Source organism: Anopheles gambiae, chromosome 2 (genome assembly GCF_943734735.2).
Source record: "Anopheles gambiae chromosome 2, idAnoGambNW_F1_1, whole genome shotgun sequence".
In the NCBI taxonomy this organism is placed as follows: Eukaryota; Metazoa; Arthropoda; class Insecta; order Diptera; family Culicidae; genus Anopheles; species Anopheles gambiae.
The window spans coordinates 108,080,105-108,103,923 of NC_064601.1; the positions used below are offsets into that span (position 1 = coordinate 108,080,105).

At 42.9% G+C, this 23,819-nt stretch overlaps 3 protein-coding genes across 3 annotated transcripts; 2 read left to right on the forward strand and 1 right to left on the reverse strand.

The window, feature by feature from the left end:
* The first annotated feature begins 8,207 nt into the window (after positions 1–8,207).
* Positions 8,208–16,605, forward strand: LOC1270208 (BTB/POZ domain-containing protein 9). Its single transcript, XM_061643719.1, has 4 exons — positions 8,208–8,339; positions 8,407–9,237; positions 9,326–9,369; positions 15,313–16,605. The coding sequence occupies exons 2-4, from the start codon at positions 8,448–8,450 to the stop codon at positions 15,634–15,636; spliced, it is 1,158 nt and encodes a 385-aa protein (XP_061499703.1). The 5' UTR covers positions 8,208–8,339; positions 8,407–8,447; the 3' UTR covers positions 15,637–16,605.
* Positions 16,606–16,881: 276 nt separating this feature from the next.
* On the reverse strand, positions 16,882–19,165 carry LOC1270207 (small ribosomal subunit protein eS4). Its single transcript, XM_308886.5, has 3 exons — positions 19,054–19,165; positions 18,248–18,506; positions 16,882–17,604 (listed from the first exon to the last, which is right to left on the reverse strand). The coding sequence occupies exons 1-3, from the start codon at positions 19,054–19,056 to the stop codon at positions 17,078–17,080; spliced, it is 789 nt and encodes a 262-aa protein (XP_308886.4). The 5' UTR covers positions 19,057–19,165; the 3' UTR covers positions 16,882–17,077.
* A 429-nt stretch (positions 19,166–19,594) lies between these two features.
* On the forward strand, positions 19,595–23,413 carry LOC1270206 (serine/threonine-protein kinase Nek8). Its single transcript, XM_061643720.1, has 7 exons — positions 19,595–20,411; positions 20,481–20,764; positions 20,827–21,110; positions 21,174–21,291; positions 21,360–21,996; positions 22,067–22,201; positions 22,724–23,413. The coding sequence occupies exons 1-7, from the start codon at positions 19,698–19,700 to the stop codon at positions 22,829–22,831; spliced, it is 2,280 nt and encodes a 759-aa protein (XP_061499704.1). The 5' UTR covers positions 19,595–19,697; the 3' UTR covers positions 22,832–23,413.
* The last annotated feature ends 406 nt before the right edge of the window (positions 23,414–23,819 follow it).

Below are 23,819 nucleotides of genomic sequence, written 5' to 3' on the forward strand. Positions count from 1 at the left end.
ACCTTCGTTCAGTGGCAAGTATGAGGAGTGGGCGCGGTTTAAAACAATATTCAAGGATATTGTTGACAAAAGTAGTGAAGATTCGCGTATCAAGTTGTATCATCTTGAAAAGGCCTTGAGTGGTGAGGCTGCCAAGGTAATAGATGAGAAAACAATAAACGACGGTAATTATGAACGTGCGTGGCAACTGTTATCCGAACGTTATGATAACAAACGGCGTATGGTAGACTTACATATTAGTGGACTTTTGAATTTGAAAAAAGTGAATGAGGAAAGTTATGTAGGTTTGCGCGGTTTGGTTGAATCGGTTGAAAGTCACGTGGAAAATCTAAAGTATTTAGGTGAAAACTTTACCGGTCTGTCGTGTGCGATGGTGATACATTTGATAGCGAATGCGTTAGATATTGAAACAAAGAAACTATGGGAAGCGAGTGTCCCTAGAAATGAACTTCCTTGTTATGAAAAAACCTTGTGCTTCCTAAAAGAAAGAGTGTCGGTTCTAGAAAGGTGCCAAGGAAATGTTGCAGCGGGGCAAAGGGGACGTTTTGTTTCGAAAGGGCCCAGCTCAAGTGGTGTTACGCCTATGAGATCGAATGCAGCTACAACTGTGTGCAGTGTAGTTGTGTGTGAATTGTGTAAGGGTGCCCATGAAACGTTCAAGTGCTCTGAGCTGATGCGACTGCATGGAAAGGATCGGGAAAGTTTTATTAGATCGAAGCGTCTTTGTTTAATTTGCCTAAAACCGGGACATTGGCGAAATCGTTGCAAATCGCATTTGAAATGTAACAGGTGCCACGGACCACACAACACGGTATTGCATTGGGACAACGGTCCAGAACCGGTTTCAAGGGAACCCGAACAAGTGAGCGCGAGCCAGCATGTGAACAATACCGATGCGGCGGGAAGTATTGTTCTCTTGCAAACCGTCTTGCTTTACGCGGAATTACCGAACAAAGAGGTGTTGTTGTGTCGTGCGATGTTGGACAGTGGATCGCAAATCAGTTGTGTGACTGAAGCGCTTGCAACGAAATTAGGCGTAAATTTGGTAAACGTGAACGTACCGGTTAAGGGGATTGGCAACGTTGAATCTTCGGTGAAGAAAAAGTGTACTTTTACAGTGAAATCTCGGTGTAGTGATTTTGCTATGGACGTGACATGTTTTGTGTATCGTGAAATAACAGGTAGAATACCCTCTGTGTATTTCGATACGTCGAAGTGGAATTTGCCGGATAAATCGATGTTGGCCGATCCATATTTCAACAATCCAAGTTGTGTAGACATTTTATTGGGAATGGATTGTCTTTCGGAAATAATGGAATCTGGTTCAGTGAAATTGGCAAAAACACTTCCCATGATGACGGACACTCATTTCGGATGGGTGATAGGTGGACGTGTTGCGGAAATACACAAAGAGCGTGAGGTGTACACAAATGTTGTGACAAAAGAAAATTTGGAAACAATAGTGCAAAGGTTTTGGGAAGTTGAAGATGTGACAAGTGAGCGTTCCGTGAAGGTGGAAGACGAGATATGTGAAGAACATTTTGTGAAGACACATTATCGTGAATCCAGTGGCAGGTATGTTGTGCAGTTGCCTTTAAGGGAATCGATAAGCCAATTGTGTTGTTCGCGAAGTGTAGCGCTGCGTAGGTTTTATTTGTTGGAAACAAAACTGTTGAAAAATCCATCGTTACGTGAACAATATCAAGCGTTTATGAGTGAATACGAGGAGTTAGGGCATTGTAGAGTGGTTGATGAAAGTGAGGACGATGGCTCCGTGAAAAGGTGGTATCTGCCGCATCATGCTGTATTGAACCCGGCCAAGAACACTACCAAGTGCCGTGTGGTGTTCGATGCTTCGGCGAAGGTAAACGGCTTGTCTTTGAACGACGTTATGATGACCGGCCCTAAGGTACAACACGACTTACTTTCCATCAAGCTGCGTTTTAGAATGCCTCGATATGTGGTAAGTGCCGATATATCTAAAATGTTTCGACAGATAAAGGTGGATCCCTGCGACAGCCCGCTACAACGAGTATTCTGGAGAGCTTCGCCGAATGAACAACTGCGTGTGCTTGAGCTTACCACGGTGACCTACGGAACGGCAGCAGCACCTTTTCTAGCAACGCGAACGTTGTTGCAGCTAGCGAGAGATGAACGAGAAGGTTTTCCCTTAGCCAGTCGCATTATTGAAGAGAATTTTTATGTCGACGATGGATTGTTTGGGGCAAATGATATCGAAACTGTCCATGCTGCACAAGTGCAACTCATTGAGGTGTTTAGAAAGGCGGGTATGACACTTCATAAATGGTCAGCGAATGATGAAAGGCTTTTGGAATCGATACCATTTGAAGATCGGGATGCTCTAACAAAAATCGGCGATTGTGAAGCTAACGAAATCATCAAAACGTTAGGTTTGATGTGGAATCCGATGAATGATGAATTTATATTTTTGACAAAGGTACCGTCTAAGGGCAGAACACCTACCAAACGAGAGGTTCTGTCTGCCATTGCAAAAATATTTGACCCATTGGGGCTTATTTCTCCAGTGGTTGTGTTGGCAAAGATTTTGATGCAAAAGCTATGGTTAGCAAGGTTGGACTGGGATGATCAAATTTCTGAGCCGTTGATAGAAGAATGGGATAATTTTTTGGAAGCATTGCCAACAGAAAATCAAGTTCGAATTCCTCGACATGTAGTGAGTACAAATGCAGTTTCCTTAGAGATCCATGGATTTGCGGATGCTTCTTTGAAGGCATATGGAGCCTGCGTCTATATAAGATCAATAGAGAGGAATGGTGAAGCGCAATTGAGATTAGTGATCAGCAAATCTCGGGTTGCCCCTTTATCGAACGTGACAATTCCTAGAATGGAACTGCTTGCAGCTTTATTGCTTTGTCGTCTAGTGAAAAAAGTACTGGAAGCATTAAAGGATTTTAATTTCGAAACGATTAACTTGTGGTCGGATAGCCAAATAGTTCTGGCATGGTTGAAAAAGCCGATAGAGTGCCTGAATGTTTTTGTACGAAATCGTGTAGCCGAGATCAACGAGAACCGAGCATTCATTTGGCGTTATGTTCGGACACATCAAAACCCTGCGGATGTTATATCAAGGGGTCAATCGGCGTCGCTACTGGTTTCAAATGAGATGTGGTGGAATGGTCCGGAGTTTTTACGTACTTGTGAGATACCAAATGTTTGCATCGATGAACTAAATGATGATGAAATTCCGGAATTGCGCAACGAGGTTATCTGCAATGTTATCGTACCGCTGAAAGTTCTCCCAATTTTGGAGAAATATGAATCCTTTAGAAAGACACAAAGAATACTTGCTTACATCGTGCGGTTCAAACAAAACACAAAGCGTCGCAAGGGCGAACGCATTAATGATCCAAACCCTACTATTCCCGAATTGCGAGAATCGATGCGTTGGATCATTAGAGCAATTCAGCATCAGGATCTACCGGAAGTAGTTTCGGCCGTAAAAAATAGCAAACCGTTGCAACGTTATCAAGACCTTAACCTTTTTTTGGATGGTGAGTTACTGCGGGTAGGAGGTCGTATAAGACATGCAAATCTGGCTTTTGGAAACAAGCATCAACTTCTTCTTCCAAATCGAAATGTGATTACACATCGTTTAATTGCAACAATTCATCGTGAAAATTTGCACGTCGGGCCATCTGGAGTGATTGCGATTCTTCGTCAGCAATTTTGGGTTGTCAATGCGCGATCAACGGTTCGAATGGTTCTGCATAAATGCATTACCTGTTTCCGAAGCAAGCCAACTACTTTGGAACAACAGATGGGTGATCTTCCTAGCTACCGTGTAACAGCTGCTCCTACCTTTCAACGAGTTGGGCTTGACTTTGCTGGGCCAATTATGCTGAAATCCGGTATACGTCGTGTTGCGGCAATAAAGGGATACATATGTGTATTCGTGTGTATGGTGACTAAGGCGATCCATTTGGAAGCAGTGGAGGACTTATCAACTGGTGCCTTTCTCTCAGCTTTGAGACGATTTGTATCAAGAAGAGGAATACCTGAAGAAATCTTCAGTGATAATGCGACAAATTTTGTCGGAGCAAAAAATGAACTACGAGAGCTGTATGAGATGTTTAGGAAGGAGGCGACAGGCCAAGGCATTTTCCAGTTTTGCCAAGAAAAGGAGATCGTATGGAAAATGATACCCCCTGGTGCCCCTCACTTTGGAGGAATCTGGGAGGCAGGGGTCAAGAGTGTTAAGAGTGTACTGAAGAAGATTTATAAATCTGCATCTCTAACAATAACTGATTTTAGCACGCTTCTATGCCAAATTGAAGCCATCTTAAACTCAAGGCCATTGTATGCTCACTCAAATGATCCTAACGATTTGGAATGCCTTACTCCAGCTCATTTTACAATTGATCGTCCCTTGCTTGGAGTTGCAGAACCATCATATTTAGATATGCCTGAAGGTCGCTTGAATAAATGGCAGAGAATCCAACAACTGCGGCAGCAATTCTGGAATAGATGGCAAAGGGAGTATTTGTGCGAACTGCAAACTAGATACAAGTGGACCAAAATAAAGGACAACGTAAAGGAGGGAGCATTGGTTCTAATAAAGGAGGATAATACGCCCCCGCAATTGTGGAAGCTGGGACGCATTGCAAGGGTGTTCCCGGGCGAGGACGGATTGATCCGGGTAGTGGATGTGAAGACAAGGAGTGGTGAGTTTAAACGTCCTGTTCATAAATTAGCTCTTCTTCCAGTTATAGATCCGTAGCATCAACCTGGCCGGGAGGATGTTCCATTTCGATGGAACGAGCGAGATGCGCGGTCTAAGGAACGGGCGAGAATGGCGGGCTGAGGAAGGAGAGAGAGGTGCGGGGTGAGGAGCGAACGGAAAGCTGTCCGAGTGGCATCTGTTTTGGCGACAATTGTCTGGAACGGCGGCACCCGCAATTGTTGTTCGATCTCATCGACACCGGCCAGAATTCCGCGAAACCCACCGTAGAATGCAAGCGGGCGGCTTGTGTGGTCGGACGGACCAGAGAAGCGAGGCAAGCGAGTTGCGGCTGTTCGCCGGACCACGTTAAGGGGGAACAGAGAGGGAATGAAGAGATAAGGAGAGAGTGAGAGAAGAGAGGGAATTATGAAATTTATTTGTGACCGAGTGGAGTGGGTCAGTCTGATGAAAACCGCGAATGAGTTAAGTCGCAACCAATAAAGTTGTGCGTACAGGATTACCGTGTTCAGTACATTGCGTTAGGTTATCCGCTGAGATATCACACCGATCATGAAACTGATCCCGAACATATACCGGCCCTAGAATTGATCCATACCGGACCTGAAACTAATCACAAACACATACCAGTTTTGAAATTGATGCTGAACCTGTACTGGTTTTATAACTGTTCCCTAACCTCTTCTGATCCTGGAAGTGATCCTAAATCCGAGGAACTGATAAAAAAAAACCCCATAGTGATACTGGAAAAGATCTCAGACTTCTCATACGACTCCACAAACGGATCGACCCGGAGTCGGGTGTGCCTTGGCCGGAATCGATTCCGACCCGTGGGTGCAACTAGTTCGGTAGGTTCATACAAGTTCAGTAGGTTCATACGAGTTCAATAGGTTCAGCAAAGCATATGCGACTCCGACTCGTGGGTGCAACAAGTTCAGTAGGTTCATACGAATTCAATAGGTACATAAGATTTCGGTAGGTTCATATGAGTTCAATAGGTTCATACGAGTTCGGTAGGTTCATAGGAGTTCAGTGGGTTTAGTAGATTTGGTGGGTTCAAGCGAGTTCAGTAGGCTCATTAGAGTTTAGTAGGTTTGGTAAATGAACTGCTTAAATGTTGTTTCATTTCGTTAAAAAAAAACTTAAACTTCCGTTATTGTAAATATATTCTTCTTTTTTGGCACAAAAACCATTGTCGCTCAAGGCCTGTCTGAATCACAAGTGGGTTTGGCTTTAAATGACTGATTGATTACCCATAGCCAAATAGTCTGTCCTACGTATTGGGGAGCACGGTCCTTTGGGGGCTTGAACCCATGGCGGAACCCATGAAGATTAATTCCATTTTTGTAATTACATATTTTGGTTACCGTGAAAGAACCTTGGTGTGGTCTGGTACAGCCGTCAACTCGTAAGACTTAACAACATGCCCATCATGTGTTCAAGTCACGAATAGGCCGTGCTCCCATACGTAGGACTGACTATCCTGGACTGACTATGGTAAGAATAAGTCACTGAAACCCAAGCTCACTTCACTAGTGGGTTCAGGCAGGCCTTGACCGACATGGTTGTTGTGCCAAAGAAGAAGAAGAAAAAGAAAGAACCTCAATAAGTTTTAATATGTTCCACCATATTCAGGGGCAAAAAGAATGCTTTTTATTTTTATTTATCCTCGGTTCATACGTTGTACGGAAAAACGGAACTGATCCTAGTAGGTTCGGTGCGAATTGTCCACCACTACTTGGGATTTGTTTGCCAAACCCATCCCCAACTTTTTTTTAATGTAAACAATAGTGATGGGCGTTTCGGAGCGCACCAACGGCTCCGGAGCCGGCTCCGGACTAACGGCTCTGCACTCACGGCTCCGTTCCAATGGCTGCGGAGCCGGCATCGGGCCCACCGTTCCGGAGCCGGCGACGAAACAACGGCTCCGGACCAACGGCTCCGCACTAACCGTGCTAATAGAGGCATCATTGTATGACATCATTGAATATATACCCAAATAGCCAGAATTGCTTAAGCAGCTCATTTTGGCACGCTAAAGATCGCTGCTCTAATTCGCCTTTTGCAGTAGATAAACAGCATCAAAGTTCTATGTGGGTCTTTCAAACAGCGCCTACCCAAGCGCCACAGATTAAGCTTAAACGACTGGAAAATTGAATATCCATAGAAAAAAAATGAAAGCTCCACAGCTTCATTGGTTTGATCAATAGATGGCGTATTACAACTCATCATTATATTGCTATCCTTTTCTCGCAATGTGTTTCAACAAGTTTCATCTTATCATGACCTATATAGCCTTCTAACTTTCTGAGCAAAAATCTATATGAATGGTCGAGTGGTGAGATACACGGGTATCAACACCAACGACCATTACTCAAATCTCACTTGCTTCAGTGCTGGTGGTTTCCATTGGAGTTTAGTATTTAAACAATCGTATCGCCGTTCTAGTTCTAGCGATGCATAACTTCAATGCGAAACCATACAACAGTACAGAGGAAATGAGAAAGCTCTCCTCCAAGCGATGAAGCTCAACTGGTTGGGGTATCCCACCAGATAGCGCCACCACCTTTTTTGCTATTTTTAGAATGCATGAGTCGTTTGCCATCTGCTAAACGAAGTCTTTCTATATTCCGTTTAGGTAGAGAACTTGAGTCGTTTAGAAGCCGTTTAGTGGTCGTTTAGTGGATTTGTGGCACTGGGGTAAGCAGCTTCCTTATGCCACGATGCCAGGGATTATTTTTCTTTGTGTTTTATTTTCAAGCAAGCGTTATCGATGAAATAAACAACAAGATTTGTTTCGTTTAAACACATATGTATTTTTTATAATCTTTTGTATTGATGAATTACATAAAATTTTACACAATTTACTGATAATTCACAATCACTTCCCTCAATATTCATTCTTCAATTAACGAATCTAACTTGTGCAGCAGCAATGAGATTATTGCCGGCGTCCGTCTTTGACACTTTGACTAGAGCCACCTTGAACCGATGTCATGCATTAAAAAGCTATAAAGTTCCACCAAGTTCAGAACCGTTTCTTAACAAGCCTTCAAGTTCCATCGTGAACCCTACACATAGTGCTAATCAGCCGCAAAGTTCCAAAGAGTACCATGTGCCTGTTAAAAAGCTCCATAGTTCCGCAAAGTACCGTCTATCTCTTAATCAGCCACAAAGTACGACATCGGAACGATTTTTCGTTAAACAGCCCTAAATCAGCTATAAAGTACGAGCTGGCTATTTGGGTATTCTCGCACGTGTGGAAGCTAACACACGATATGATTGCAGTATTGACATACATGACGTTGTGTAGCATTCGTTAGTCGCGTCTTTCTTAACAATATTCAAAACTAATCGATGTCTTTTTTGTTTTTTGATAAATTCTTTTAAACATGACGTACTCCGCTATTTACGGATTTCCTCGATCCAGCTCCGGAGACGTGGGTGCGTAGCCGGCTCCGAAATTGTCTGGCTTCGGAGCCGTTTTGCCCATCACTAGTAAACAATCACTGCCTCGACCTGTCAAGATGCCGATTCCCGCCAGCAGGCTACTTGCCGCTTCGAATACCCACTGGTGGCGCTACAGTGTTTACTCAACACGAACTTGGTCTTTTTTTGAGTAAGTATAAACTGCAAATGATACGCGATTTAGTTTCTAAGTCTTATCGCTTTTCTTTCCATAACAGCCAGCTCTTAATGTTTGATTAATCCTACCGCGCACTAAAGAATGATTAGCACCTGTATGATCGATCATTCGGATCAGGTTTTAGTATGTCTGGGAGAATTGTGCACATCGGTTGATTATTCCGATGTAACATTCCTGGTACAGAACGAGCAGATTCCAGCGCATCGTGCAATTTTAGCAGCTCGGTCCGAGTACTTCCGGGCACTACTGTACGGTGGGCTGAAGGAGAGCAACCAGAGCAAAATAACGCTTGATGTCTCTTCGACCGCTTTCAAGCAGCTGCTACGGTACATCTACACAGGCTCCTCGGAGTTGAAGGACATGGAGGTGGACGATATACTGACCTTGCTCGGATTAGTCCACCAATATGGCATCACTGCCTTCGTGAAAGCCATCTCAGACTACCTGTATGGCGTGTTGACTGTGGCCAACGTGTTTACCATTGCAGACGAGGCCCGTCTGCTCGATCTGGCGGAATTGGCGGATAAATGTTACGAATTTATGGATGGAAATGCGTGTAGCGTAATCAAACACGATTCTCTGAGCAATCTGTCGTTCGACACGCTTGTCATGGTGCTCGGTCGTGAAAGGTTCAAGCACATCGAAGAGATCGAAATTTTCCAAGCCGTTCACAAATGGTGCCAGAATAACGATGTAGCCGAAGGAAAGAAAAAAATTCTTTATGAGAAAGTACAATATTCAGCGATACCTCGAAACAATCTACTGCAAATAGTGCGACCTACCGGTGTTGTAAATTCCGAACATCTGCTGAACATAATTTCCATCCAGGATGGAATCGGTCTACATCCCTATCAACCACCACCAGGCAAAAGTAAGTTTAACGGAAACAAATGGTTTCGATTAACAATCTTAGTAGCGGTTTACTGTGTACTAACTTACTGTAATCTTTACATCCCCAGCAACGAATAAAGATGTGGCTGCTAACGCCAGGGTGACGTGGATTATGGTGTTATGTTCTTTCAAAATATTAAATAAACACGATGTGTTTAGTTGGAGCTTGGACGCTAAAATCATGCGCAGCGCGAGCTGCGCATTCCTTTTTATTCGAAACTGACAGTATGTCAAGACGGATCGCTATCGCTTAAACCGTGCACAACGGTTTCAGGTCATGGCAATATTGGTCATAATGCCATAACACGCCCAACCAAAAAAAATTTTTTTTTTTTTTTTTTTACTTACAATATTTCTTAATCCTATTTTTATGGACGATTTCTGTTCTATCACCTATCTTTAGTTCAACATTTGGACCGGTTTCTTTAATAATAGTATAAGGTCCTAAAAATGGTTGCTCTAACTTACTAGCCGTTTCATTTCTCAACAAACATTGATCTCCTGGCTCAAAAATCTTGATTTTACTTGTTTGGTCATACTTTAATTTTACCTTATGTTTGTTATTTATGAGCTTTTCTCTGACTTCTCGATGTGAAATTACCAATTTAGCTTGTAAGGTTTTTATATAGTTGTCTAAATCGTAATGCATTTCCTTTTTAGGGTTTTCTAAGCAATTCGAAGGAATATTAGGCAGTCGGCCATATAATAAAAAGAAAGGGGAATAACCTGTTACTGTATGTACAATGTTGTTGTACGAAAACTCATAGAATTGAATCCAATCCTTCCAAGCTAGTGGGTTGTCTTTGCAATGGATTCTTAGGAAATTCCCTAACATTTTATGTGAATTTTCCAAGGCTCCTATGCTTTCATGGTGATATGCCGTGGAATTTAGTTTTTCAATATTAAGTTGTTTGCAAAGTTCGATGAATAGTTTTGACATAAACTCTGCTCCTCTATCCGTGCAAATGATTTTTGGTATCCCATATTTGAGAATTACTTTTTCTACGAATGCCTTTGCTACCGTTTCCGTTCTTTTGTCTGTAATAGGTGTTGCTGTGATGAATTTAGTAAGATCGCATTGTGTTGTCAAAATATATTCACAACCTTCTACTTTCACAAGTGGTCCTACCAAATCTAAATATATTTTTTCCATGGGCTCGCTAGCAGTAGACGTTATTGTTAATGGTATTTTTGGTTCACTTATCTTTTTGTTCACCTGACACTCTTTACATTTTTTAACCATGTTCCGTACATCTGTATCTATGCCCTTCCATGTATATCGTTGTTTAATGGTTTTCAACATTCTATTTACTCCTGCATGTCCTGCTGTAGGCAGAATATGATGATCGTTCATAATGAGCAATTTTAATTCTTTTTCACAATCTTTGATTATTTTTATATCCCTTTGCATTACTACTATTTTTGGAAGGTTTTTTATATTTATCATTTTGATGTTTTCAAGAAGTTTTTTGATCTTCTCATCATATTTCCTTATTACCAGTATCACCTCTTTCCCTATTTTTTTTTTTATTTTCAAAATATCGAGCAATATTCTCCGTAGATGAATTATGCTTTGTGTATCGGGAATTTTGATTTTTTCGTTTGTTGCTACAACATTTTTTATCTCAGGGCAAACTACGAGCTCTACGAATACAGTTTTTGATGAAGGCTGTGGATTGTTCGGAATGTTCTTGTCTGAAGAAGCGTCATTTTGTTTAGAAATCATAGACCTTGTTGTTGTTAGTACTACGTCATGATTGAGTGTTTTGAGATCGTCACTCGACATTCGAGAAAGTGCATCTGCCACCACATTATCAGTTCCTTTTGTATACTGGATCACGAAATCGAACTCCTCTAATGCAAGGCGGAATTTAGTGAGTCTGCTTGATGGGTCAGTCATTGTAAATAAGTAGACCAGCGGTCTATGATCAGTGAAAATTTCGAATGTTTTTCCAAACAAATAGGGACGAAAATGTTTTGTAGCCCACACTACTGCTAGCAATTCCTTTTCTATTGTACCATAGTTTAATTCGGCTTTGTTCAAAGCTCTGCTTGCATAAGCTATGGGTTTCCCATTTTTATTTTGTAAGACTGCACCGATGGCTGTTCCCGATGCATCCGTATGTAATATGAATTTATTATTTTCGCTGAAATCCGGAAAGTCTAAAAGTGGTGGATTAATAAATTTTTGTTTAAGTGTTTCAAATGATTGATTACATTCTGGAGTCCATTTGAAAGGAACATTTTTTCTTGTGAGCATATTAAGCGGCATACAAATGCTAGCAAAATTTTGTATGTGCTTCCTATAGTAATTGGCAAACGCAATGAATCGTTTAACTTGATCTGCGCTGGTTGGTACAGGCCAATTCTTAATACATTCAATTTTTGCTGGATCAGGTTTTATCCCTTCATTAGAAATGTAATGTCCAAGATAAACCAATTCTTTTTTTAGAAAATGACATTTTTCAGGATTTAATTTTAAATTGACTTTTTGTAATCTAGTAAAGGTAGCAATAAGATTTGTATTATGCTCCTGTAAGTTTTTCCCGAAAACAATAATGTCATCAAGATAAACCAAACATTTTTCTTGATTTAGTCCTGACAAAGCAATTGTCATAAGCCTCGAAAAAGTTGATGGGCTGATTTTAAGACCCATAGGTAATCTTGTCATCTGATATTGGCCCGTTGCTGTGGTAAATGCTGTTATTGGCCGGTCCTCTTTATTAAGTTGAACTTGGTAGTATCCTTGTGACAAATCAAGGTGCGAGAAATATTTGGCACCAGCCAATGAATCAATTACTTCCTCTATATTAGGAAGTGGAAATTTATCATCTTGTATAACTGAATTTACTTTCCGATAATCTACTACTAGCCGCCATTTTTTCGTATCATTTGATGATTTTTTAGGTACCAATAAAATAGGGCTATTCCAGTCGGATTGAGCGGGTTCAATTATGTTCTCATTCAGCATTTTATTAATCTGTTTTTCTGTTTCACTTTTCTGAAAATATGGCAACCGATATTGCTTTGAATAGCTTGGTGTTACATTAGTTTTTGCTTTAATATTAGCTTGAAGACAGCTTGAAGGTTTAAGAACGTCATTATTGAGACAAAAAATATCGTTAAATTTTAAACACAATTTTGAAATCATTTTTCTTTCATCATCTGTTAAATGTGCTAAATTTAATTCTTTAAGAAGTTGTTTGGCCCTGTCAGTATTTTCATCGTTTCTTTTAAATTCAATTATATTATAAGCTTCAGCAGGTTGAATTATTGGTTTGAAATTTTTAATGGAAGTTGGTTTGTTTGAAAAATTAACTAACTTAACAGGAAGTTTCCCATTTATTGGTGTTGCTAAACTGTTGGCAACAAAAACATGTGGCGATAATTGTTCACTCATTATTACAGACATTTCAGTTGTATCTGTATCAACATATGTAAGTAATTCAGTTCTTGCAGGTATATGAAAATTATTATAATATTTAGGTGGGGTAAAAGAAATTTTCATTTTAGAAAAATCAAAAATAGCATTAAATTGTTTTAAGAAATTGGTACCAATTAACCCATTAATATCTGACGGTAAATTATTTAGTACATGAAAACGAATAGGATATTTATTATTATCAATAGTTATTGTCGTGTCGATATATCCCATAGTTTGAGTATTGCCATTAAGGCCTCTGACCATAAACTTATTATGAGGATTAATATATACATGGTTGGGAATACATCGTTGTGCAATAATGCAACAAGATGCTCCGCTATCGATAATAAATTGGATTTTTTTTGAAAAAAGGTGACCAAAAATTTTAACGGTTTTGATTATATCAAAATCAACGAAATAAATCCAACAAATTTACGTCTTCCTCTTCCTGCGTTGGTGCATCATTGGCTGAAAAGTTTTCGTGTTGATGTGTGTTGTTTGGATTTGACCTATTTGGCAAAAATGATGAACTTCCACGAAATGCATTATTGTTTCCCCTTTGATTTCCTCTTAAGTATCGAAAACCAGATGGTCGGCGATAACCACCTCGGGCTCGCATGGGTGGTCGATTGTACCAGTTTTGTCGATGGTTCCACAATGCATCATGGTTTCCATCATTGTTTTCAAATTCAGAGGAACATTCCAAAGCATCAGATATCGCCTTGCTTAGTGTGGGAGGATTTCTTGCTTTCAGAAAAAATTTTGTTGTTGGATTGGATAGTCCCCCTATAAACGCACGTATAGCTGTTGTTTCCACTATATTTTTCGCAGAACCTTCCGAAACAAAATTTCCAGCTGAAACATGGGCCGCTGCTAGTTTTGCAGACAAAGCTTCAATTTCTGACCCATACTCGGAAATGTCACGCTTTCCTTGCCTCTTGGTTCCCATCTCGTGTTCCACCGCCAAAGGTGTCATTTTTACAGCGAATTTTTCTTTTAGGAGTTTAAGCGCCTCCTCAATTGTATTAGCAGGAGTGATAACTCCATGCGCTACGCCTGTCAGTGTGGTTCTCAAAAATTTTAAAAAGTGATGCTCATCTACACCTTCTGAATATTCTCGAAACAACTCAACGCTTTCTATATAATTCGCAAGGTCTTTTGAATTACCATCATATGGTTTAATTAGTTTTAATCCTAAATTCAAGTCAAGTTTTGTCGTCATTGTCGCGTTTTTGTTTGTCTGCTTGTTGCAAGTGTTTTGTCTGAACACTACCGAACCCACAGCCGCCACCAATTCTGTACTCACCTTCAGTTTTGTTGTTTTGTTTCTGATCGCACTTTTCCGCTCATCCACAGCGCTGCGGGTTGCTTTCTTCATTAGGTTGTCGGTAGACAAAGGCGAGATAGGCTGCTCGCTTAGGAATTTTCACGTAACTGTACACACACTAAAGTGATGATTTGATGATCGACGTTGCGGGTGTTGCTTGTCTTGTCACCAAAGTTTTAGCCTGCTGCACACAAAAGCGATGAACTCGATGATCCACGGTGTTGCTTGTATTGTCGCCCAAAATTTCTGCCTGGCACGTACAATAAACAAAGACACGATTGTCACCAAAATTTTTGCCTGTTGCACACAAAAGCGACGAACTCGATGATCCGACGGTGAGGGTGTTGCTCGTATTGTCGTCCAAAATTTCTGCCTGACACACACACACAATAGACAACGAACACGATGATCCACGATGAGGGGCGTTGTTTGTTTTGTCACCACAACTCTAGCCTGATGCACACAAAAGCGACGAACTCGATGATCCTCGGTAAGGGTGTAACTTGTATTGTTACCCAAAACCTCTGCCTGACACACACAATAGACAACGAACGCGATTGTCACCAATTTTTTTTTCTTGATGCACACAAAAGCGACGAACTCGATGAACCACGGTGAGGGTGTTGCTCGTATTGTTTTCCAAAATTTCTGCCTGACACACACACACTAGACAACGAACACGATGATTCACGATGAGGGGCGTTGTTTGTTTTGTCACCAAAACTTTTTTTTTTTTTTACATGCACACTAATGCAGCGAACTGGTGTCACAAGAGGGCCGGAACGGTTGCTGCTCTTCACACGTTAACTTTTTTTTTCTATTCTTTTTTTTTACACTCAGTAGGCGATGAACTCAGTGAGGCGATGACAGTAACAGTTATTTCGATTTTGTTTTTTTTTTTTTTTAATTTTTTTTTTTTTTACGCCAAACACTATTGCTCTGGTTCAATCATGTGACGCATTTTTATATGGACACATTACACCGCACTTTGCTACTGCTGCTCTTTTGATGTCACAATGCAAGAAATATCACTTCTGCACGTATGGCAATGTTATACGTATGCCATATTTAGCGTTTTCCCAAAATGTTGCTGTTGCTCCTGGCAGGATCGCCATGTTATGTTCTTTCAAAATATTAAATAAACACGATGTGTTTAGTTGGAGCTTGGACGCTAAAATCATGCGCAGCGCGAGCTGCGCATTCCTTTTTATTCGAAACTGACAGTATGTCAAGACGGATCGCTATCGCTTAAACCGTGCACAACGGTTTCAGGTCATGGCAATATTGGTCATAATGCCATAACAATGGCTGGACAAGTTCATCGAGCATACTTTGACCTACGAAAACCATACTTAATCAATTACGTTCATCTTACTCTGGTCTCCAACGAAAAACTTTATAAACCAGTATCATCTCCTTACCGGCCGATGGCAGGGCAGGAACGTTTGTCGGTGTCATCCGATGGCGCATCATGGTCAACCGTTTTTGTAGGGACAAGCGGTACCTCTTATTTTGCGCTCAATACAAGCATTAATTTCCCTATCTATCCAGTACGTTACATCCGTTTTGAGACACCATTATACACACCGCACTCAGGCATTTCTCTTTCGGCCATGTTAAACCAATGAAACTAAAGGAATGAGAATTGTCTCGTTAAGAATGATTTAATATTTCTATTTTAGAATTATCTGAAGGTTTTGTTCATCTTTATTTAATAGAATTTCTATGAGTTCTTTAGCGGCAAAGACAACTCAAAACCAGTTAGAACTTCTTCATATTACCACTGATAAAAATCACCATGCTTGAGAAACACTGACTTGGCTTCGAAATTCGAACACGTGCACGTGGCTACCAAAAATACATAGAATTATCTGGAATTGTTAATCGTTTAAACAACACGAAGGAAGGATTAGAAATAAAGTCGATTGTTTCAACCAGCTTCAAAAGTAAAACTTTAAACGTTAGAAAAATGTATCCACTTCCCACGCGCGTTGTTTACAAACAACGCCTCATACTATTCTCGGCCTACTGCGTCTCACACGCAACCGTTTGTTATTCGCATGAACAGTAAATTCCATTCAGCATTACTGCCAGTCACGGAGCCAGCTAAGTGTACCGTGTGCCGATCCTACCGGAAGGAAGAAGAACCGTGTACAAAGACAATGGAATTCATCTTTACTGGAAGTGATCGACCGGTACAGACCGCAAATTTCTGGAAAGAAAGTCAAACTTCCCATATGTTTTGCGTTGGGTATAAAAAGAGCACCGCACGGTCTCGTCTAACCATCATCAGTTTGGTTTCACCAGCAAGCAAACCACAACCAAGTAAAAGCTCTACCACTTCCACCTGAAGAATGGATCTTAAGTTCCTGTTCGCGACCTTCTTCGCCCTGCTGGCGGCGGCCATGGGACAGACACCGGTCAACTCCGTCGAATCGGTCGAATCGGCCGAATCTGCAGCCTCCAACTCGGCATCGAACGAATCGTAAGGACTGACTGGCGCAGCTGCTAAGACGCTATCGACAATCGCTATCGGAACATGGACCATATACCTTCACTACAGTTGAGCAGAAATAAACCTATCGATTGAATTTTAATCATCCGTTTTCGTTTGCTTGGTGTGCAAAATTGGCGTTTGAGAGAAAATACTGATCGAATCGTTTGTATAGAATGTACAGCAGAGAAGAATAACACCTTCTAGCGGGTTTTGTCCGGCAACCGTTCCCTACCACTCGACCTGTAACTTCTAAACTTTCAGCGCTCTTGGCCCCTGCTAATTTGCATCATTATTTCCATTTACTGTGTAATCCTTGAAGAATTTCGCATGCAACTTCTATGTAATACAAAGGACTTGAAACACAAACAAACGTAGATTTTTTGTGTATATTCTAGGCTTTATTATGCTCCTGCATTTGAACCGGATGGTAGACATGCAAACGGAACATACTTGTTTGTCCTCTCGCTTCTTCTCCGATCATTTTCCACATTCCACACACACAAACGGAATTGTTGTTCGCCCGGAACAGGGCAGGGCCTCTACCCCCCCCTCCTTTCCGCCTTCTCCCGCGCTTACTGAGCAGCCTTGTTGGCCAGTCGCCGGTCGCGCTCCTCGGCAATGGTCAGCTTCACACCCTTGCCCTTCGGCAGCGAGATGTACGCCTTGGTGCTCTTGCCGATGATGAACACGTTCGACAGGCGGGTCGCGAACACGTGCCCGGTCGTATCCTTCACGTGCACGATCTCGAACGATCCCGGGTGCTTCTCGCGCAGGATCACCGTACCGCAACGGCCCAAATTTCTTCCGCCCGTGATCATGCACAGGTTGCCCGGTTCGAACTTGAGCACGTCCAGCACCTTGCCGGTGGCGATGTCGTACTGGATCGAGTCGTGCTGGTGGATCTGCGGATCCGGATAGCGGATGGTGCGGCCGTCGTGCGTCAGCAGGAACGGCACGCGCTTCGGTCCGATCTGGACGCGCTTCACCTTCAGCAGCTTGTACTTGGCCTCCTCGCTCGTGATGCGGTGCACCGTGAAGCGGCCCTTGACGTCGTAGATCAGGCGGAAGTATTCGCCGGTCTTGTGGATGTTGATCACATCTGGAAGGGGGTGGTAAAAGCGTAGAGAGAAAGCATGATCAGTAAACTGTACAGTAATGGACGGACAGTAACAGTCGTTAAATCACTTGTTTAAAGACTATTCTCCATCAAATATGTTATTGAGAGGCTATCGATGAATAAATCCTTCAATGACCGTCGATGGAGTAACTTTACTCTGGCCACATTTTTGACGGGCGATGCTTATTATTTCGCTAAACCCGCTTCGATTGGGCGTAATATGAAATGCTTCCTTTTGCCCATACTGAGCTAAACCCCAGTGTGTTTACCGTGTTTTGACAGGACCGATTTTCCCTCAATTTTCACCATTAGGAATCAGTTTCCAAACATTAATACACTTAAACATTGTCTCAGCAAACCCGTTAGGAACTTCACATTTGCTTGATTCACTCAATTCGTACTGTCTCTCCGTCAGTTATGTTACTGATGAGGCCATCTAGTATTCACTAGCAATGCCTTCAGCGACCGTCGATGGAGAAATGTTCCTCTTGGCAACTTTAATTTGACAGACGTCGCTTGTTTCATTCGCTAGCCCGCTTCGATAGCGCCATAACCACCACACCCCACTGTTTCTTCCTCTCCACTTGCTAAGCTAACATTCTTCTGCTAAAACTGGAATACGTACCCATGAATCCGGCCGGGTAGTTCGGATCGGTGCGGACCTTGCCGTCGATCTTGACGTGACGCTGCATCACAATCTTCGTCACCTCGCTGTTGGTCAGTGCGTACTTCAGGCGGTTACGCAGGAAGATCACCAGCGGCAGCGATTCGCGCAGCTTGTGTGGGCCGGTGGACGGACGCGGCGCGAAGGTACCGCCGGTCTTGTCCAACATCCATCCTCGTGGAGCATTTAAACGCTTCAAATGTTTCTTCGGACCGCGCGCCTAGAAAGTACGAAGAAATGAGAGAACAGATAATATAATTAGAATATTGTTGTAACAACTCATACAATATTGTTCGCTGGAATTACGGAGTGAATGGAATTGGCCTTCGGAGCTTCTGTTCCACTGCTCTCTTCTACCCTAACCTACCAGCGCCTCCTTTTCTCCCTTCAACCACAGCTCAAGGCACACCGGAAGGTTGAACTATGCTGTTCGCGGTAGAACTATCGAAAGATTTATCGAAACATTATTACTGTGCTTGTCTTCCATGCTACTCTTGTCACCCGCGGAATTGCAACACAGTCAGGCATGCGAACGAACTGCTGCTGCTGCTGCTGCTCGCGGCATCCGGCATTCCAAATATCAACAATGTGGCACCTTTGTAATCCGGTTTATTCACACACATTCTGCCGTAATTCACTTTCCAACACAACCACCGTGATGGGTACCGTGTTGGCTACCCGGTGACGGTAAGATTTCGAACAATCAACACTGTTTTACCGGCCAAATTCCATTTTATTCACTCCGAAACTCCGCACACGTTACTTACCATCTTGATAGTTCAGGGCGAAAAGAAAACGACAAACGACAAGCGGCCGGAAGTTGTCAAACTGCGTGCAGTGGCTGAACGGGGCTCGCTAGCGCCATCTGGTGGCCATTTACACCTGTCATTGCGTGTGTGCAATTTCAAAATTCAAAAATAAATTTTCTAATAAAATTCCATATTTGAACTATTTTTGTACATATCACCGCTATAATTTTATTTTTACATTTATTTGAGTTTTTTAAAAACGATTTCTAGTTTGAAAAATAATAATTTTATGAAAACTGACAGCATCGAACCGTACTGTTGTAGTGCTATACGCTTTTCACTGGGACTCGGCTGTCAACTCGTTTAATTTGAAAACAACGGTTACATATGTTTCACGCAATTAATTGTGAAAAATTATTCAAGAGCCTTGAAAAAGGGTTGTGTTAAGCACATTCGGTAGAAAATTTGTTTTTATTCAAATAAAACCAAAAGCACCGCTCGGGGTAAGGAATTTCATTCAAAAATCATAGCGCTTGCGCTCTTTTCAAAACGCACAACCATGGTAATCGTAGAGCCACAACAAATCACTTTTCGCACAATCGTTTATTTACTGTTTACCACAACTTCAAACGGGACGCCGCAGTTCTGGCTACCTTCCTCAAATGGAGCTTAAAGAAATTCGTCCTGCTTTCAGCGAAAAACCAAAACACGGACCAACGCAAACGACCGGTGAGATGTCCGTGCTGAGTAGGTTTCAAAATCTCACCCTGCTCGGTCCTAATCCTTCGCCACGCCAAACGCTTGGCTCCGTGGCCCCCCGAGAAGGTACGGCTGGGCCGCAACATGTGCTCGACCTGACCGGCTATCGAAAGGTACGCTCCGTAGGTCAGGGTTCGTTCGGTGTCGCGGTCCTGTACGAGCGGCAGTCCGACGGGCAACAGGTGATCATGAAGCAGATAGCGCTCGGTAATCTGGCCAAACCCGAGCGCGAGATGGCGATGAACGAGGTGGAGGTGTTTTCCAAGCTGCACCATCCCAACATCATCGTCTACCTTGGTTCGTCCGTGCGCGGCGATGTGCTGCTGATCGAGATGGAGTACGCAGACGGTGGCACACTTGCGCAGATGCTGGCCGTGCGCAGCCAAAGCGAACCGCTGCCGGAACGGTTCGTGTTGAACATATTCGAGCAGCTGGCCAGTGCACTGAGCTACATGCACTCGCAGAACATCCTGCATCGCGATCTGAAGACGGCCAATGTGTTCCTGCACGGCAAGGGCACGGTGAAGGTGGGCGACTTTGGGATATCGAAAATCATGAACAGCAATGTGCACGCGCAGACCGTGCTCGGGACGCCGTATTATTTCAGCCCAGAGATGGTAAGATTGCTGTAAAGGAGTTGTTTTCTAGCTCATTAACATTCTTTTTCTTCTCTTCACCTTCAACAGTGTGAAGGCAAGGAGTATGACGAAAAAAGTGATGTCTGGGCGCTCGGATGCATTATCGGTGAAATGTGTTGCCTGAAGAAAGCATTTACCGCCTCAAACTTGTTCGAGCTGGTGGGCAAAATTATGACGGCCGAGTACGTACCACTGCCGGCTTGTTACTCCGACTCGCTGCGCCACGTGTTGGGGCTAATGTTTCAAATAGAGCCGATCGCGCGGCCATCCGCTTCAGAGCTGCTGCAGTGCTGGATTCCGCTTATCTACAAGAATTTGGGATCTGCCGAAGGGTATGGAATTTGAATGGATTGAATTACAGTTTAAGTACTATGCATCAGTTACTTTTTTGTAGTTTTCAGTTTGAAGCGCACCATTCAAAATCCAAACAACCGGAACTACTGTTGAAGGTCGAATCGATGGTACAGGACGATCGTGCCACTGCTAAATCGTATGCAGATGGATCGACAGCCCGGGTTGGTACGGATTTAAATCAAAATCATCCAATGGAACGTACCGTCCTCTATCAATTACACTCATTCGGTTCGTCCTCCTCGTTGGCACCATTGCATCTACCACCGACGATAAAGATCATGCAAGTAGCCACACGTGGACAACATTTTGTAGCCGTTTTAGAAGGTAATTACGCAGACAGTATTATGGGTAAGATCGTATCTAATAAAACTTACTCACATGCTGCAGACGGTACTGTGTACAGTTGGGGCGAAGGCGACAAGGGCCAGCTGGGCCACGATGCACTCGAAACGTGGCACCACATTCCCATGCGAATCGATGCGATCCGGTCGCGCCGAATAGTCAGGTAAGGAACGAGCTCGCATGTATGCGAATGGACGGGCTGTTACGCCTTTCTTTTTCTTTCTCTTTTAGTGCTGCCGTTGGGGATGGATTTAGCATCTTTCGTACTGCTTCCGGGCTGCTGCTTGCCTGCGGTGACAATAGCAATGGATGTCTTGGGCAGGGGAACAGAGCGTCACTGCTCGTGCCGAAGCAAATTGCCAAACTGGAACACATCCCCATCGTGCAGGTTTCGAGCGGGAACACGCACGTGCTGGCCCTGACCGAGGGTGGCATCGTGTATAGCTGGGGCAGCAGTGATAATGGTGCACTAGCGCTTGGCAAACGTATTCACATTGCTCTCGAACCGGAACGCATCATCCTGCCGCAGCTCGTGCAGAACGTGCGGGAGGTGTACGCCGGTCCGGACTGTACCATTCTCATCACCACGCAGGGCGATTGCTACTGCTGTGGAAGCAATGCGGGCAATCGGCTCGGTCTGGGCCGTAAAGTGGCCAGCACCGCTACACTGCGCATGGTGCATCTCGATGCGGCCAAACGCCCGAAGATAGTGGCGGTCAGTGTGGCGGATACGCATGCGGCATTTCTTATCGAAGGTGGCTTTCTGGTTATGCTTGGGGACAATTCGGGCGGGCAGCGCGGTGCTGGACATAAATTTGAACTGGCTCAACCATCGATCGTTCGGCAGCTGCAGTCACGTTACGTTGTGGTAAGAGAGGGACGGGAGTACTGGGAGAATCACGGGTAATGCTGGATCTTATGTGATTTTCTATATGTAGAATGTGCAATGTAACCATTCGTACACGGTAGCGACGACTGACGACAATTGTGTCGTACACTGGGGCACGCGCACCGGCACACCGGAAATCGCAGAGGATTGCAGTGAATCACGTGCCGGAAGCAATAATGAGCCGGTAAATATGTGTGGTACGAAAGTGATATTTGTGTTGTGCGAATTGCATATCCTTGCGGAAATTTTGTTCCTTTCTCCCCCAAAGGTATGCAATGCGTGTAACAATGTTCTAAAATCTAGAAAATAGTTTAGGCGACAGCAATTCCATCCTTTGCACTGTCGTTCTTAGGGGTTATTAGTTTTAAAATGTAATAATCATCTCCTTTAACCTTTTCTTTCGATCTGGGAGTCTTTGGTCTTATAGTATCATTGCAATTAAATGGCTATTTGTAACATACGAATAGAGTGAGCGTTCCATATGGATATCTTACAGGACAACCGGGCCACACTTTGAAACTAATACTAACACTGTCTTGTAAATGTGGCCACAAAAATCATTCTTAGTTTTTAAGTATTTCTATAAACTTCAAATCACATCTTGATATACAGGCAAACATCCACCGAACTTAACCCTGCTAGAGGTACATCGTTAATAGCAGTAAGATAACCCCGCTTAACCCCTATGTGTTGCTTCTCCTTGCAGCGGCCATCCTTGGCAACGGTTGCTAACAGTACGACGGCGCTAGCCAACATCTTAACCTCTCTCTACAAACAGGAGACCATCCTCGAACCAGCTGACGTTCTAGCGTAAGTACATCCCGACACACAGCTGATGCGCTGCTTGTTTTAGAACACATTTTGCACAAGATTGATTTTTTTTGCAAAACGTTTTTTTCCAAATATATTCTTCCTGAAAATAAATATTCTTTTAGCTAAAATAATACACTATTTCCAACCCTATTACCATCTGTGTCTATAATAGTAGGGTATAGCTAAATCTATAATTCGCATATTTATACTGCGATCTTCAGTGTGCAAAATCCAAAAATATCTGTTGTGTACGCAAGTGGTTTAAATGTGTTCCATGTGTTGCATTAGTTCCCCGATCGTTCGCAAGATGCGTCCAGCAAAAATGCCACACGTGGTATCCGTTCTCGTGTTTTAAGAAATAACACTCAAATTGTGCTCGTTCAGGGCCGGAATTGAATTCCAATTTGAAGGAACACAAACGCGTTTGCTGTTGCGTGCAAAGTATGGTTTGCAAAAGCACCCCGTATCAAATCGTTGAATCAAAGGCTAGTACATCATTGCATTTACGCTCTCTGCATCTAATGCCCCAACTAGTATACACTTCATTTTGGGGACATGTTGTGACTCGTGGCGTGGTTTGCCGCACTTGTGTCTTTCTTAATTAGATGGTTTATTTAGAGACGCTAAAAATCCGTCACTTGTCTCGTGCTTAGATGAAAGAGTGTCCTTTCGTCTTTCTCCTAGCTTCGATCGGAATATTTCGGGACTACTCGGAATCGCAGGAAACAACACTGTGTCAACGAATGATTAGCAATGGCATCAAAGAATGCAATCTCAAATTCTACTTGTCTAAAACATCCTGCTCTTGAATGTCATTCAGGCGTGTTCTATTCTTATCAGGCGTATTCTATTCTTATCTTACTTATAGAATACGCCTTATAGGCGTCTATAAGCGTCGTTTGCGTCTTTCAGACTTATAGGGAAAGAAAAGAATACGCCTATATATTAAACATACACACGATTGATTAGATTAAAGGGAGCAATTTTTT